Source organism: Pelmatolapia mariae, linkage group LG12 (assembly GCF_036321145.2).
Source record: "Pelmatolapia mariae isolate MD_Pm_ZW linkage group LG12, Pm_UMD_F_2, whole genome shotgun sequence".
Taxonomy (NCBI): Eukaryota; Metazoa; Chordata; class Actinopteri; order Cichliformes; family Cichlidae; genus Pelmatolapia; species Pelmatolapia mariae.
Window position 1 is genome coordinate 2911280 of NC_086237.1, and position 14328 is coordinate 2925607.

Here is a 14328-nt window from a genome sequence, read left to right on the forward strand (position 1 = left end):
CATAAGAGCCGGACTTCATTACTATCATTACTGCCAGCATGAGGTGATTGTTATCTGGATAAAATCCTTTTCAAACACCCTGGTTTCTGTTTACATCCACCTCCTGCAAATAGAACAAATCCATTTTTGGCTGAGGAGAAATATTTGCAGCAGTTTTCAGCTGTATGTCTGCACAGCAGAGTCAACTACCAGCTCTCGCACTATCCCATATCGATTACTGACTACAGGAAATTATAAGTGGTCAGATTCCTCATTTGAGACCGGCTGCATTTCAGTGGCTTACCACACAAGTCTGAAAAGTGGAATACCGGAAATGTTTCCTCGTTCTGCGACAGGCTCTTTATCCGTTTGCCACAAAGTGCTCTGCACGTTTTTGGGTTAACTGGGTCGGGCGTCAGATATTAAATGTATTTTTTAAACAATATTCTAAAAAGGACAAACAGAGACACTAGAAACTAAAATGGGATAACCAAGTGTGGCATGCTGATAATGGGCTGTATCCGGTCGACTAACCAAGATCTATTTTTAAAGCGCTTGCCACTTTGCTTATTAAATCAGTAGTTAAAGGAGTGCATGCTCTCATAACAGTTACAAGGGCAGAGAAGACTCTCAAGCTGAGACCTTTCAAAGCCTACATTTCATGCTGACAATACGCTCTGGTATACAGCATTTACTGCTCACATTTAACCCACAATGTATACACTTATGCAGACTGAAGTTATTTAAATTCAGTTATCATGAATATAAAGTGAAGATTTCAGAAGGTGTCACATTACACAGGAAGTCAAGTAAACAGTACTTTTCTCATCTTAGAATCGAGCAGCTCAGATTGCTCTTGAATGACATTCATGTACTGGGATTCCACGAAGTCATGTGACCTGCTGGGCAGAGGTAATGGCACAAAGCTTAGTGCTGACTCACTTACTTACAAATGGATTGCTGATTGTTTACATAAGAAGCTAGTAAAGCTAGCAGCTCACTTTAATTAAATCTTAGGTCATGTTAAGGTGACAACATCCCTCAAGAATCTCCCAAAAATCTTGACCCTTCTTGTGCCGGTGGCGGCAGATGGCCCCGCCACCGGGGAGTTTTTCCTTCCCACTGTCGCCAAAGTGCTTGCTCATAGGGGGTCATATGATTGTTGGCTTTTTCTCTGTATGTATTATTGTAGGGTCTACCTTACAATCTAAAGCGCCTTGAGGTGACTGTTGTTGTGATTTGGCGCTGTATAAATAAAACTGAATAGAACTGAATTCTTCTGGTTTAACAGATGTGAGAATAGTGCCAACAGGCAACATTTCAACATTTGAAGCTGATTTTAAACGTGCTAAAGTGCACCATCTTATTTCTGTTTCTGTATAAAAACTACAGTTTTTATAGATTGTTAAAGAAATTGTAGAAAAAAAATCAACAGGGGGCTTGTAATTGGGCTGAATGCCAAATGCAGTATGAAAAAGTCTAACTAAAGCATGAACTAATGGGTTTCTGGTGTTGAATGTGACAACACAGAAAACAGTATCCCAGCAGCCTTATCAAAACCCGGTGCTATAACGGGGGAAAGTCTCTACTCTGCTTACGAGAAGACCATCAAAATACAGCAAAAATACTGTGATGTACTGTCAATGACCATCTGTGTTCTATATTTGTCCCCAGCATGTTTGTGGAGACTTTAATAAAGAATACACCAAATGGAGATTTGAGTTTATCATTTATAACTTAATGTTTAAAATAAAAGTGACTATCTGCATGAATGATCAGACTGCAGTTAAGAAAAATGCAATTAAATAAATCATTCATGTGACGAAAGTAAATAAAACACAACAACAAACGAACAATAATCCTGTTTAAGATGATTTGTGTTAGCTCCGAGTTCTTACCAGCTTTCTTCGGCGTCCGGGTGAAGGTTCCTTTGACAGTGCGGCAGTGAGAATTGTCTCCACCACAAACCCCACATCTGTCCTCAACCTTGCTAGAGCCAATTTCTCTGTCACAGCCAACTTTCTGGAGACCAAGAAAACAACAACACAGATGAACCCCGACTGTTTTTTGGCTGAGGGGGGCGACCGTTACCTTCACAGCGTGTCTGACGATAAGCGGACCCGGCAAATGTTACGTAACGGATTCATTAGCTGTGGGTTTATCAGCGCCAACTGGACACGAGCTGATGTTAGCTGACTGCTGTTGGAGGTGGAAGACGAGTTAGGTCAGCATTTAAAATCATGACCTCACCTGGATGATTAGACACATCGAGGGAATCTCTTCCTATTCCTCGTTAGATTTTTATTCTTTGCTAAAAAGGTGTCAAGTTTTGACCGTGAGCCAAAAAAACTTTATATGGAGCTCCTAAAGCACCAAAATGTGACACAAGAAATCTCATCATCTTCAGTTTCAGTAATAAACATACTTAGAGGAAACTGTGTGCTTATAATTTGCCATGCTGCTCTCACAACTGTCAACTGAACTGAAAACCAGAGTGAAAAAGGCGCAAACTCCACCGAAAAATGCCTTCAAACAGAAAAACACTTAGACTCTTCTTTAAATAATGTCTCAGAACAAATTAGCAGTACAGGATATAAACATCATAGTGAAGCCACCTTCTTCCTTCACAGCAGTGAGTACATACTCTGGATTCAATCACAGTGAACCTGATGCTGGTTTACTTCCATTAACTCTGTGTAATTAAATGAATTTGTGCAAAGCTTTAAGAAGTCCAGCAGTCTGCAGCGGGTGTGAGCACACACAGCTCGTAGAAATGTAGTTTGATGTCGTTTAAATACACCCTTACCACACACTCTCCACGCACGCAGATGCTGTAGGCGTCCTTGTAAGAACATCGTGTCCCATCATGCACCAGCACCTTCATGTACGCCACATCTTCTGTCTCCTTGGACTGGCAATACAAGTGGCATCTCCTGTTTGCTGCAAGACGATGAATTCTTAGATTAGCATAACAAACTGAAGCCAAGTGGTTCTGAAACTATCTAAAAGTTCCTTAGACAGAGAAAAAAAACACACCCATCAATCTATTGTGGGGTTTTTTTTTGTTTTTTTTGAGTGGTCAAAGGATGCTCAGGGTGCGTTGTGCTTCCTGCTTCCTGTGAAGTCTGGGATAGGCTCTAGCCCTGCTAAACGGTTAAGAAAAATCAGTGGAGTTGGAAAAGCTTGTATCGCTAAATTTTGATAACGCTAATAGACTGCATGAGCCAAAAAATGCTGGTATGGTAACAAAACTGCAAAATATGTATATTCTACGTGTATTTCTGATTTTCCTGCTTTGCAAACTGTCACCAGTTTATTTTTTATTGTTTGTGTTGCAGTGATTACAATGACCGCCTTGAATTTTAGGACATATTAACACTCATCAACACCCCGTCTACCTCATTACAATCAACAGTAAAAAGTCTACAAGCAGGCTTTGAAAGTATCAGGTAAAGTTACATTTACAACATCACTGTTACATTTTAACCAGATTTCACAGTTTCAGCCCTCTGTGCTCAACGACTTCATTAAACAAAATGAACATTTTCTAAACTGGACTGTAAAGTAAAAATTACAAAAGGTGCTTTTGGAAATCTGGGGAGTCAGTGTGTGAATAATACCTGTATTAATATGCATGCAGACATGAGGAATATGATACCACTGAGTTATGTCTTAAAATCATCGTTTTAGCAGTCGTTCGTATGTGTTCATGTATTCTTTCTGTTTCTCTGCATTTTGGGGTTTTTAGCTGTGCTCAGGTGCTTTTGTGTGAAGGTTTTCTTTTAATGTTTAGATGAGCCATCAACTTCTTCTGACTGCCAAAGCAAATTTGCCTTTGTGACTGATTCTGGCACATTTACATGATGAGCACTGTCCCTTTATAAGAAAAATAACAAAAAGGAAAACAAAACAACCTGAAGGCTCTAAAAAACTGGATCATATGTAAAAAATGACAGAAAACATCTGAATGCTTCTGTCCTTTAATTTACATAGCTGTCAAAGGCAGGCTGGTTATCTGCCTTTGACAGCTATTTTAATTTCTCACCTTCCTGCAGTTTCTCAGTGTGCTTCCTACTTATTTTCTACATGACTGACTTTCCAAACCCCTGCCCAGAGTTTTGTAATTGCACAGGTGATCCATTACTTTTGCAAAGAGGGAAAGCTTGAAGGTTGAACGGGTTTAAATTGTTCATCCCAGCAGAGAGATGGAAGACTAAACAAGGACGGGAAAAAGCAGAAAACAAAAGAAAAACATGACAGAGGACACAGCTGCAAACATTCCCTTTGCACAAAAGAGTGTGGCCAGCGTGGTGAGTGGCTGGCTGCGTTCCTGTCTTCAGTATATCTTTTTTCAGCTGTGTCTGAGTTCAGATCTCCTGCCCTCGTCTGCTTTCATTGTTCTGTTTGGGGCATAAAAGAAGCAGCAAAGCAGCCTCGGGCCTGAGCAAAACAATCTGTTGACATTTTTCTGGCTTACCATCAGGATGCTCGTAGGGCAGCCAGTGGTGTTTGGCATTTTGGAATTCAAAGTGGGAGTTGCGGAGCTGGCACTGCTGAGCTCTGAAATCTTCAAAGTGCCTGGGGCAGTCGTCTGTATTGCACAACTGGTACTCGTAGTTTACTCCTGGGCAGTCCTGGCCACTGTTCGATGGGCTGGGCAACGAAATGGATGAACATCAGAGGTGCTGATCAGACAGCGAAGACTTCCTACAAACTTTGAAAAGTGGAAACAAATCCTCCTCCACGGCTTTTGTTGTGTAAAATCCACCCGCACATTTGGCTAAAAATGATTCTGAGCTGTTACAGCTGGTTTGCAAGTGGAGCGTCATTTCAGTGCATTAATACTTCCTATTTACATTGCAGTTATTCATTTAATAGGGGTTGATTATTTAAATCAAGCCTCCTGAGTTTTGTTGTAATGAAAAATACTTGACTGCCACCCTCAAAGCCTTTGAAAAGGATTGAACCAAAGATAAATCCTCCTATTACTACAAAAAGCTGCGTGAAGGAGAAGCCGTATGAATAACACTGAAGGCGATGATTTTATACAAAAGGTTTTCCAAACTTGAAGTTTTACAAAGCAATATGAGGCTGAACATAAAGTCTGGTAACTGACCCGAATGGACATCCTTGCTTACACGAGTGTTAAACTTTATAGAAAGTAATTTTCACAATGCTTTGACTTCCTTTGACTAAAACCTACAAAGAGACAGGAGAACGCCGCTGGAAGCTGCTTTCATATCTGTCAGTTAAAGTACCCTGAAAAACAGCATATTCCATAGAAATTAATGAGCTTTACACCAGCTGGCAGGCAGATTTTTTGTTGCCTCAGGACTAAACCAGTGCATCCCCTGTGTCCTATGTTTATGCAGACTTTAATTTACCACTGAGACAGCTAAAAAGAGAACAGGTGAGGAACAGCATTCCTTTGGGTTTAGGAAGCTACTTAAAGAAGACTGACACTACTCACAAATACTGGAGGTCTGTCACAAAAGCATAAGTGATCAGTGTTAGTTTGTCTCATTGGAAAGTCATCATTAAAACAGTATGAAGCACAATATTCCACGGTCAAAGTAAAACAGTCTCTTTTACTCCATTATGGGTTTCATAAGCATTAAAGGTGTAAATTAATCCAAATTAGCTGTGAAGTTAGAATCATGCATATTCAAATATGGCAATCATTCATCATATTTGAACAATGACAAATATGGATAATTATTTGTGGATAATTTCATCTCTGTACACCACTGCAGTGGATTCTAAATCAAAGAATCGGGATATGACTGAAATGTAGACTTTCACCTTTAATTCAGGTGTTTAATAAAAAGTAATTAACTGTCTACAGTGGTGATTTAAATGGGATTATGAAAGTTCAATTTTATTTATACAGCACCAAATCACACCAGCAGTCGCCTCAAGGTGCTTGATATGTAAGGTAAAGACTCCACAGTAATATAGAGAAAAACCCCAACAGTCAAATGAGTAAGTAGGGCAGGGAAAGCTCAGTAGGTAGAGTGATAGCCCCATGATCGGAAGGTCGGGGGTTCCATTCCACCAAACGACTACCCTGAGGTACCCCTGAGCAAGGTACCGTCCCTACACGCTGCTCCCCGGGCGCCCAATGGCTGCCACTGCTTCACTGAGTGAATGGGTTAAATGCAGAGAGGAATTTCTCCACGGGGATCAATAAAGTATACAAAAAAAAAAGTACTGGGCAACAGTAGGACGGAAAAACTGCCTTTTAACAGGAAGAAACCTCCGGCAGAACGCGGCTCGGGGAGGGGGCAGCCAGGACAAAAGTCACGTCATTGTTCAAATACTTTACTATTTCTATTATTCTTGATGCCGCCCTGAATCTAACCAATGTTTGTCTACTTACGCAGGGTTGGCGCACTGACGGGTCCGGAATCGAACTCCAGTTCCACAGGAGCGTGAGCAGGAACCATATTTGCTCCAGGAGCCCCAGGCACCATCTTGCTTGACCTGATTAGGGTTTTTCCACATGCAGTGACCTTTGTAGCACCACTACATGAGATGAGAAGGCAAAGAGAGACAGGGAGAGTAAGCCAGCAGAGAAGGTCTCCTATCTAAATGTTAAACTTTTTTAGCCAGAAGGATGTGGGCAGGAATGTCAAGATTTCCGTGGTTACCACAGTTGCTCGTCCTGTGAAGTGATGACATCATCAGAGATATTTTAAATGTTGAAGTAATCCTCCTAATTCTACTTGATTACCTTGCACACTGAAAAATAGCACGTGATAATGTGTCCACTGGTCCCGAGCAAGCATCAGTGTGTGATGACAGTGTTATAGGTTTCCCATTACATGTGGGAAACCATTCTGGACCTCAAGTTGGGCATTTTGATCACGTTGAGTGTTTTAACAATGAAGCAGCCACACCCTGAACACATACCCTGTCTAATGTGACTCTAATCTGGACCACAAAGCTATTAAGGATCCATGTCCCAGGAGGCTCCGTGTCCTTAGGATAAGTAGAGTCATTTTTTCATAGACTTCTATACAGTCTGAATTATTTGCACTTTGCTATTTGGTCATTAGAAAGCATGCATGTTTAAGGCACCTTTATACTGGCTCCACTTTTCAGACCTGGAGACAATGTCCATCCATGTTATACAGTCTCTGCTTGAACCTCACTCATTCCCTTGCAGGTAGAAGCTGCGACAACAACATCTGAGCACTGCACGAACCATCTCCACCATCCACCGGCTTTTTTCCTGGCAGTGCCCTTATACTGTTGGTCATGATTTACTGTATGTAGGTGCTAATAGACAAACTCACTTTTCCAGGTGCACACTCGGTCCCATCGAGAGGTGGCCCCTTCTTGGTCTTACAGAAGTAGGGGTTGTCTGGGTGGCTGCACCATAGCTGTTTACACGGGTCAAATGTGCGAAACTGGAACACAGACAGCAAAAAACGTTAAGGCAACTGAAAACATGGCATACTACAGATAAAAATATAACTGCAGAATCTCTCTACTGCTCATTGTGTTGCCTAACTGAGTGAGCAGAATATGGTCACTTAAAAATATCAAAGGAATGAGTATCTATCAGACTTTCTTTTCATAAAATATAAGAATTTATGTTGTATCCAATATCTGAGAGTCCTTGATAAACTAAGGTGCAAAAGAAATGAACATAATCACCCACAGCACAAAAGTAACGATGAAAATTCTCTGATAAAAGAAGGAGGCACTCTGAAATTGTATGTAGGTATTTCTCGTTCTCACTTCTCTTTATCTACCAGAGAGGGCCGAGTGGGTTTCTTTGATAACGGCTTTTTATTAAGTTCCTCGTCACGTAAGGTGGTCAGACATTTCTGAGGGATCTAAGTAGACAATCAGATTAATTCTAGATAACTTAAAAAGCGACAGCTAAGCTGCCCAAAACATCTCAATGACAAGAGACTGTGTGACAGTTCAAGAACGGACTTCACTGGTACATTTGTGAGTGTCTGACATTCAAACAGCTTCCTTCATGTCTGCAGATAAATGTGGGATGCAAGAAGCTTTTGCTTCTGAGGAGAAACGAATGAAGCAGCTGTTGATCTCCAGACAATACACAGTTTATAATGTGTGCTACATGCTAACAGTTATCTTCCAAATATTAACACGCTCGTTATTTTTCACCATGTTTGTGTCATCACCTGTTGCTTCTGAAAGAAACTGGTTTCCACTGTCTTGCCATCATCCAAAGCAGTTACTGGTACGGCATTAATGACTGTGTCAAGCTATCTTCTTATTAAGTTCACCTGGATTGGGAACCAGTTCCCCTGTTCACCTCATTAGCAGTACTTGAGAGCACCGCTGATAAAACTGGAACATCTGCAGAGGTTAATAAGCCTTTCTGAACATGTCTGCCGCGGCCACATCTCCTTCTCGGTTTTGCTCAGTTGCTCAGGTGGCCGGTGCTTTGTTTGCAGCAGCATAAACACAATTACCTGGAGGGACTTCTTTTCCTAAACAACAAACAAACATTTTTTTTTTAACTTGTGCAGTGCAGCAGCCCCTGTTATGCCCAGTGGGGCTTAGACGGTCTGCTTATGATTTGTATACACGGGGTGTTTGGATCCTGTTCAAGCAGCTCATGTATTTTGATCACTTGCTAATCATTATACATTTAATCAATATTCAGTTTGTGAAAACACGATTTTTGGATGTTTTTTTGTTTCCATTTGCAGACTGTTTTCTTTTGTGAGTAGTTTAACGAGTCACGTTCATCTCAGAAAACCATCTCTGAAATATCTGAATTTCTTTTTTTAATAATCTGCATTCAAGAACAATGACCGGACACGTAAATGGAAGCCAGATATTCTCTGCAGTCGTGATCTGATGCAGAGGGGCACTTCTATGAAACAGCAGAATTAGTGTGCAAATAGTTTAACCTGGACAGAGATGGATTTTTAAACAAAACCGAGGCAATAATTTTGCTTTCTCCTGCAGCCTTATGTAACATCAGCCTCCAACTGAATTGCCTTTTCCTACTTTTGTGAGGCAATCATCAGGAGACACAAAAACAATCATAAATTCTTTGAAAGCGCTCGGGTGTTATTCTGCACAAAGGAGCAAAAATAATACCTCCATGTTGCTATCTCGCTCTTATTCCTTCTTCCATTCCACATCAGGATGACATTTTGACAATACATTGACTTCTTCAGGCCTGATTCTTTTTGGTTTTGTTAGTAAGGTCACTCATCACGTCTTTTGTTCCTTAGCGTAGCTTTGTTTGTTTGCTTCAAGTATTCCAAAAAATATTGTTTTTCAGGATTCGGCAGTTCAAGAAAAGAGGTCAGAGTAAGGAAGACACACAAGAAGTTGTCTTTTATTTTAAAGTTCATTTGGGATTCTATTATTCTAACATCTAACAGCTTCACTAACTTTCTCTGTCCGATTCTTCGTGGAAGTGAAATTACAGCAACAGTGAGCACGATAGCCATAAACTGCAGGACTGTTTTTGGTCTGACAGGTAGATAATCAGCTGTCTCTAAAGGACTGTGTTGTTGTCACTGTTACACATTTATCTGTCGGGCTGCACTGCGAGCACAGGCCCTGTGTGGGATTTTAATAAAGATTAAACTAAGACATCTATAAATCAAACCCTCAGGCTAAAGCAAACTGAGGGTAACTCTACTACCACTTCATTTTTTTCTTTTACAGCTTTCCTGATGCTTTTGTTTGATGGAAAAAAGTTAAAACTGAAAAGGAGAAGCATCAAAAGCATAGAAAACATGGTGTATACATGTATACAGGGCGCATGTAGTATTACCTTGATAAATCTTTTTTTTAATCTCCATATGGATCGTAGATTGTTCAGCCCTTCTTTGTAAAAATGACTCTTTTTGAGAACCAACAGAGCAGCCTACCTTCACTGGCCGAACCTCCCAGTGGATGTTCGGTTAAAAAGGCAAAACTGGGGCAAAATGCAGGTCATGTCCACCTACAGGCAAATCCTGTGACCCAGAAATGTGGGTGTAAAGCTAACGTGGCCTTAATAGATGTAGATAAGCATGTAGGAATTAAACTGGCCACGTGATTTAAACAGTACTTCAGAATGGCCCAGTAAGCTGTAACAGCTGTAATCTGCTCAGTTGGGCAATGACACGCCTAATTTGTGATTTGCTCATTTGCGATGCTAAAACAATCATCTGTGCTAGCATCCAGCTTTTGTGGAAGAGTTTGTTAACATCAGAGCAAACAGCACCTGAACCAACGGAGTTTTTAAAGAGGCTGATCAACAGAGCATGTCTTGAATCTCTTCTCCTTTTTTAACAGCTGCAGGCTGTAAACATCTTGTAGGTAACAGCGTAAACTTTTATTACGTTGAACTTAAGTCTTTACTGTCATTGCAAAGTCATACTTAAATTAGAAAATTGTCCTACGTCGGCACTAAGCACGACAAAACACAACACAGTAAACTTTAAAGTGGAAAAGTTTACTTCTCAGTATAGATCAAGCAGAAATGTTTGCTTGATTTTACACCAAGCTGACAACAGACTGGAAATAATTCTCGAACGTGAGGTGTAAAAAAAAAAAAAAGTTACTTGGCTCACAGTGTTTTTTATTATTGGATAATACTAGAGCAGCTTTGCATGATCTGTAGTTTAAAATGATCTTTATCCTACACTGGGCCTTGCTTCATCTTCTGTCTGAAAACGAGCCTTCCTTTAAAGTCCTCTGATTGGCTGCCCCTCATAAACAACAGGGCAACAGTAACTGGGTGAAAGTGACGTGCTCACAGAAGCTGCCTCCTAATGAAATATCATATTTAATTAGCAGTACAACAGGACTGGTACAACACTCCTGAGATGACCATCGCTTCTCTATGACATCATAGAGATCCAACAGAAGAAAAAAAGCATTTAGAGCAATCAGTTTGTCCATTTGTCTCATGGTGGCTATTTGCACATATGCTGAGTTCATTGTTTGAAACTATTTTTAATATGAGTGTACATCATTTGAACTGCAAGTATATGACAAAATATGGAAAAGCAAAATAGGTGCCTTTGAAGAAAACCATTTTTTCTTTTATTTATTTATTATGTCTTTATTATTTCTTCTCTGAGAAGAAAATCATTCTCATTTATTACTTTTACACAAAAAAAGCTACTACGGGTCATATCAACCTGAACACCATCCAAAGACTCTCTGTGCTCTCATTAGAGCAAGGTCTCTCTCTTCTAGGTAATGTGAAATGAGTTGTGTCAAATTTAAATAGCCGGTGATGTTTTTAAGTGTTATAAATACATTTTTAACTGTTTTTCATTATTTAGATGAGCATTAGATTAGATTAGCATGACTATAAGGGAAGCAGTCTCAGTGGGCACATCCCTGCTGTCTGTAAAACCTCGAGCACTGTAATAAATTAAACCTCCATGATGTAAATGAGTCGGTTTAGATTAATTTCATCTAAGCACTTTAAGAGGCCTTTTATTAGATTTGATGCAGAGCACAGACATTAATGGCAAACAGGAAGTTACACTCAGTAAGTTCACTATTTAAACACTCAGCTGTGGCCGTGGTCTCACACAACTACAGGGAATATTTTGCTCTACAGTCACCAAATGCTGCATTAGGTTCACATCTAGTCACAAACCATGTCTATCTGCCATCTGATGCTGGAGAGGAAATGTTCAGTTTGTTGATCAGAGATCTCGGCATGTATTCTAGACACACACACACAGCTCGGGCTGGAAACCCGAAATAATGAGATGAAAACTGCTGAAATGCTCTGTAGCACTGCGTGTAGCTGCAGACTTTCATAAACAACAGAAGTGATCATCTGATGGATTGTTAATAAGACGGTGACGAGGAAGGAAATTTTAAAACGGCATACAGCGTCTCCTCTTAGCAGTGTATCACCTTGTGAAATGAACAAATAATTACAAAGCAGAAAATAAGAACTAAAAACTGATCTTTGTAGAGAACAAAGGGCATCGAAAACTGTCAGCTACAACCTATTAAACCTCAGACAGAGCAGCCGGGCCTCCTTTTTAAGCTGAAATCAAACAATGCAGCCTTCATCGATAATGGGACTGCATCACCGGGAGTCTGTTGACTTTCGAAATGCTTTCAAAGAAATGCCAACCAAGTCAGGACCCCAGACATCGAGTGACGATCTTAGTCAGACGTGGCTGCTGCATTTCTGACTTTTTAAAACTCACTTTTGTTGTAAGTAAAAAAATAAATAAAACAAAAACAAAATCTTACAAACACTGAAAGCTTAAGATTCAACAGTTCATACTGAGCATATTTGCATTTTTATTAGTGTAGTATTCACAAAATTAACAACTGGAAAAGCTCATTTTTATTTCTGTTATTTACGCATCTCCGACCTGCTGAAAATAGATGACAGTAAACAGGGACAACAGTGATCACCCTGCATCTGCAGAGGCCTGGGAAATAACAGGTGTGATTGAGGTTAAATGAGCAGGCTTCTGTTTGAAGCGCTCACTAATCTGCAGACGGATTCTGATCGTCTGAGATTTCAAAGTCAGTTTCCTCTGGAGGCTGTGATCAGCACAGCTTTCTGCAGAAACCTCACTGCAAAGTCCCTGCTCGCTCATCCCAAGAGTCTTTTCTAAAAGCCAAAGAATGACAACTTCTTCAACAGTTTCCATAGAATATATTTTAGCTGGTTTCTGCTATTGATGACATTTTTCTTTATTTTTCACTCACGGAAGTGCAGATCTTGTAGCCGACCCCGAAGTCAAATCGACACTGCTCATCCATCGAGTAGTTGATGCCAGGAAGTTCAGGAAGCTCCGGCCAGTCGTGTTTGAAGGGGTCATCCAGGAGACAATCATACGTGCTGTGAGGACATGAAGGTTCATGTTTTCACTCTGAACAAGCCAAACAAAGTTCACAGGGCCAAAAAGTTTTATTGACACAAACTGGAGATCTTTATTTGAAAGGGGATCTGTACCTGGAAAGCCTGAGGCCACACCCTCTCCTAGATGTGACCACAGCCCGTCGCATAATTTTTACTTATTTGCTGTCACGAATTCATTTACTCCAAACCAGCAGAGCAAAGGCATCAAATCCCCTCACTGCAGCGGTCGACATTTCAAGCTTTTCCCTCCAATCATCAGCCCTCTGCAGATAAAACCATCAGTCCAACAAATGATCCATCTAACTCAAGTCTCTATTACGTTGATATTTTAGCATAACCGGAAGCATTGTTTTCATTTATTAATTAGTTTAATAGTTTTGACTTCATTCTGTTTGTTCATTGTGGGAGTTACTGCTTAATGGATGATTGAATTTAAAGGCCCTGCAGCAACTCAAACTGTTGCATGAACACTAGTTAAACCTGCTCAGTATAACAATAGAATATGACTTGTTGCTCTGTGGTATAAAAGTCGTCTGTTATACGCTGCGTGTGGTTTGTTATTACAAAGTAACACATTAGAGTAAAGTTAAAGAAAGGACTTTAACAGAAACTCAACATCCATGAATTTAAAGTTTCATTAAAGAATAATTATATTTTGACTTTGGGAATCTATTATCAACTGAGACATTTAATCCATCCATCGACGTCAGTGCAAAATCGAATTATTAAGCAAACTATTAAGAAACAAACCCAAAGGAAAGCTAAAAGGCTAAATATGCCCCTCTGTTATTTCTTAACTTTTGACCATTCTGATTTTACCTGAACGCGGCACAAAGCTATCAGAGAAATCCAGAAACTGCTTGTTTTCCCTCTGAGATTTATGCACATACTTCCTAATTTAATGACAGAGCCAGGTGGTGAGAAGCGGCTCAGCTGCAGTAAATCCCAGCCTGGCTGTTTGTTTTTTCAGGGGGCACAACTAAACCCAGCGCAGAGACAGAGCAGGCATATGTGCCTTTTGAAAATGTGAAATGATTTTTAAACTTCTCATTAAATTTCTTCTCAGCAGCTGCCTCACAAAGTCTTCATATTGAGATACCGCAGCAACTTTTTCCTGCTATACATTGACTTTTGTCAACAAAGGCTCCATTCATAATAAAAGCCAGAAAAAAAATCGCGGTACTGTTTGGTGATTGATTGCACACTGCCACTGTCATCCTCTTCGAGGCTCTGTCAATAATTTTGTGTCCACGCTCCGCTAAGCTTTCCCTGTCAGTTACAGAGAGAAGAAGAAAAATCAATGTCTATGAACTGAACACAGGCCAACAATGCTTGTGTCAAAGCTCAGACGTCCTCAGGTTAACACATTATACAGTTATTAGCAGGGACACCAGAGGACACACACGAAGCATAAAGAAGACAATTTGTTCTGGTGGGCGGAGCCAGACATTTTCATCATGTTGGCACGTGGCTGTAAATAATAAGATATTTTTATGTGACACTAA

At 40.2% G+C, this 14328-nt stretch overlaps 1 protein-coding gene across 1 annotated transcript in view; it reads right to left on the reverse strand.

Annotated features, from left to right (window-relative positions):
* adamts3 (ADAM metallopeptidase with thrombospondin type 1 motif, 3) overlaps positions 1–14328 on the reverse strand; it is a 149347-nt gene that overhangs the window by 38408 nt on the left and 96611 nt on the right. The window contains exons 10-15 of the mRNA XM_063490591.1: positions 12670–12802; positions 7278–7391; positions 6359–6504; positions 4457–4632; positions 2786–2919; positions 1878–2001 (exon numbers count right to left, since the gene is read on the reverse strand). Coding sequence (XP_063346661.1) covers positions 1878–2001; positions 2786–2919; positions 4457–4632; positions 6359–6504; positions 7278–7391; positions 12670–12802 — 827 coding nt within the window. The remainder of the gene's footprint in view (positions 1–1877; positions 2002–2785; positions 2920–4456; positions 4633–6358; positions 6505–7277; positions 7392–12669; positions 12803–14328) is intronic.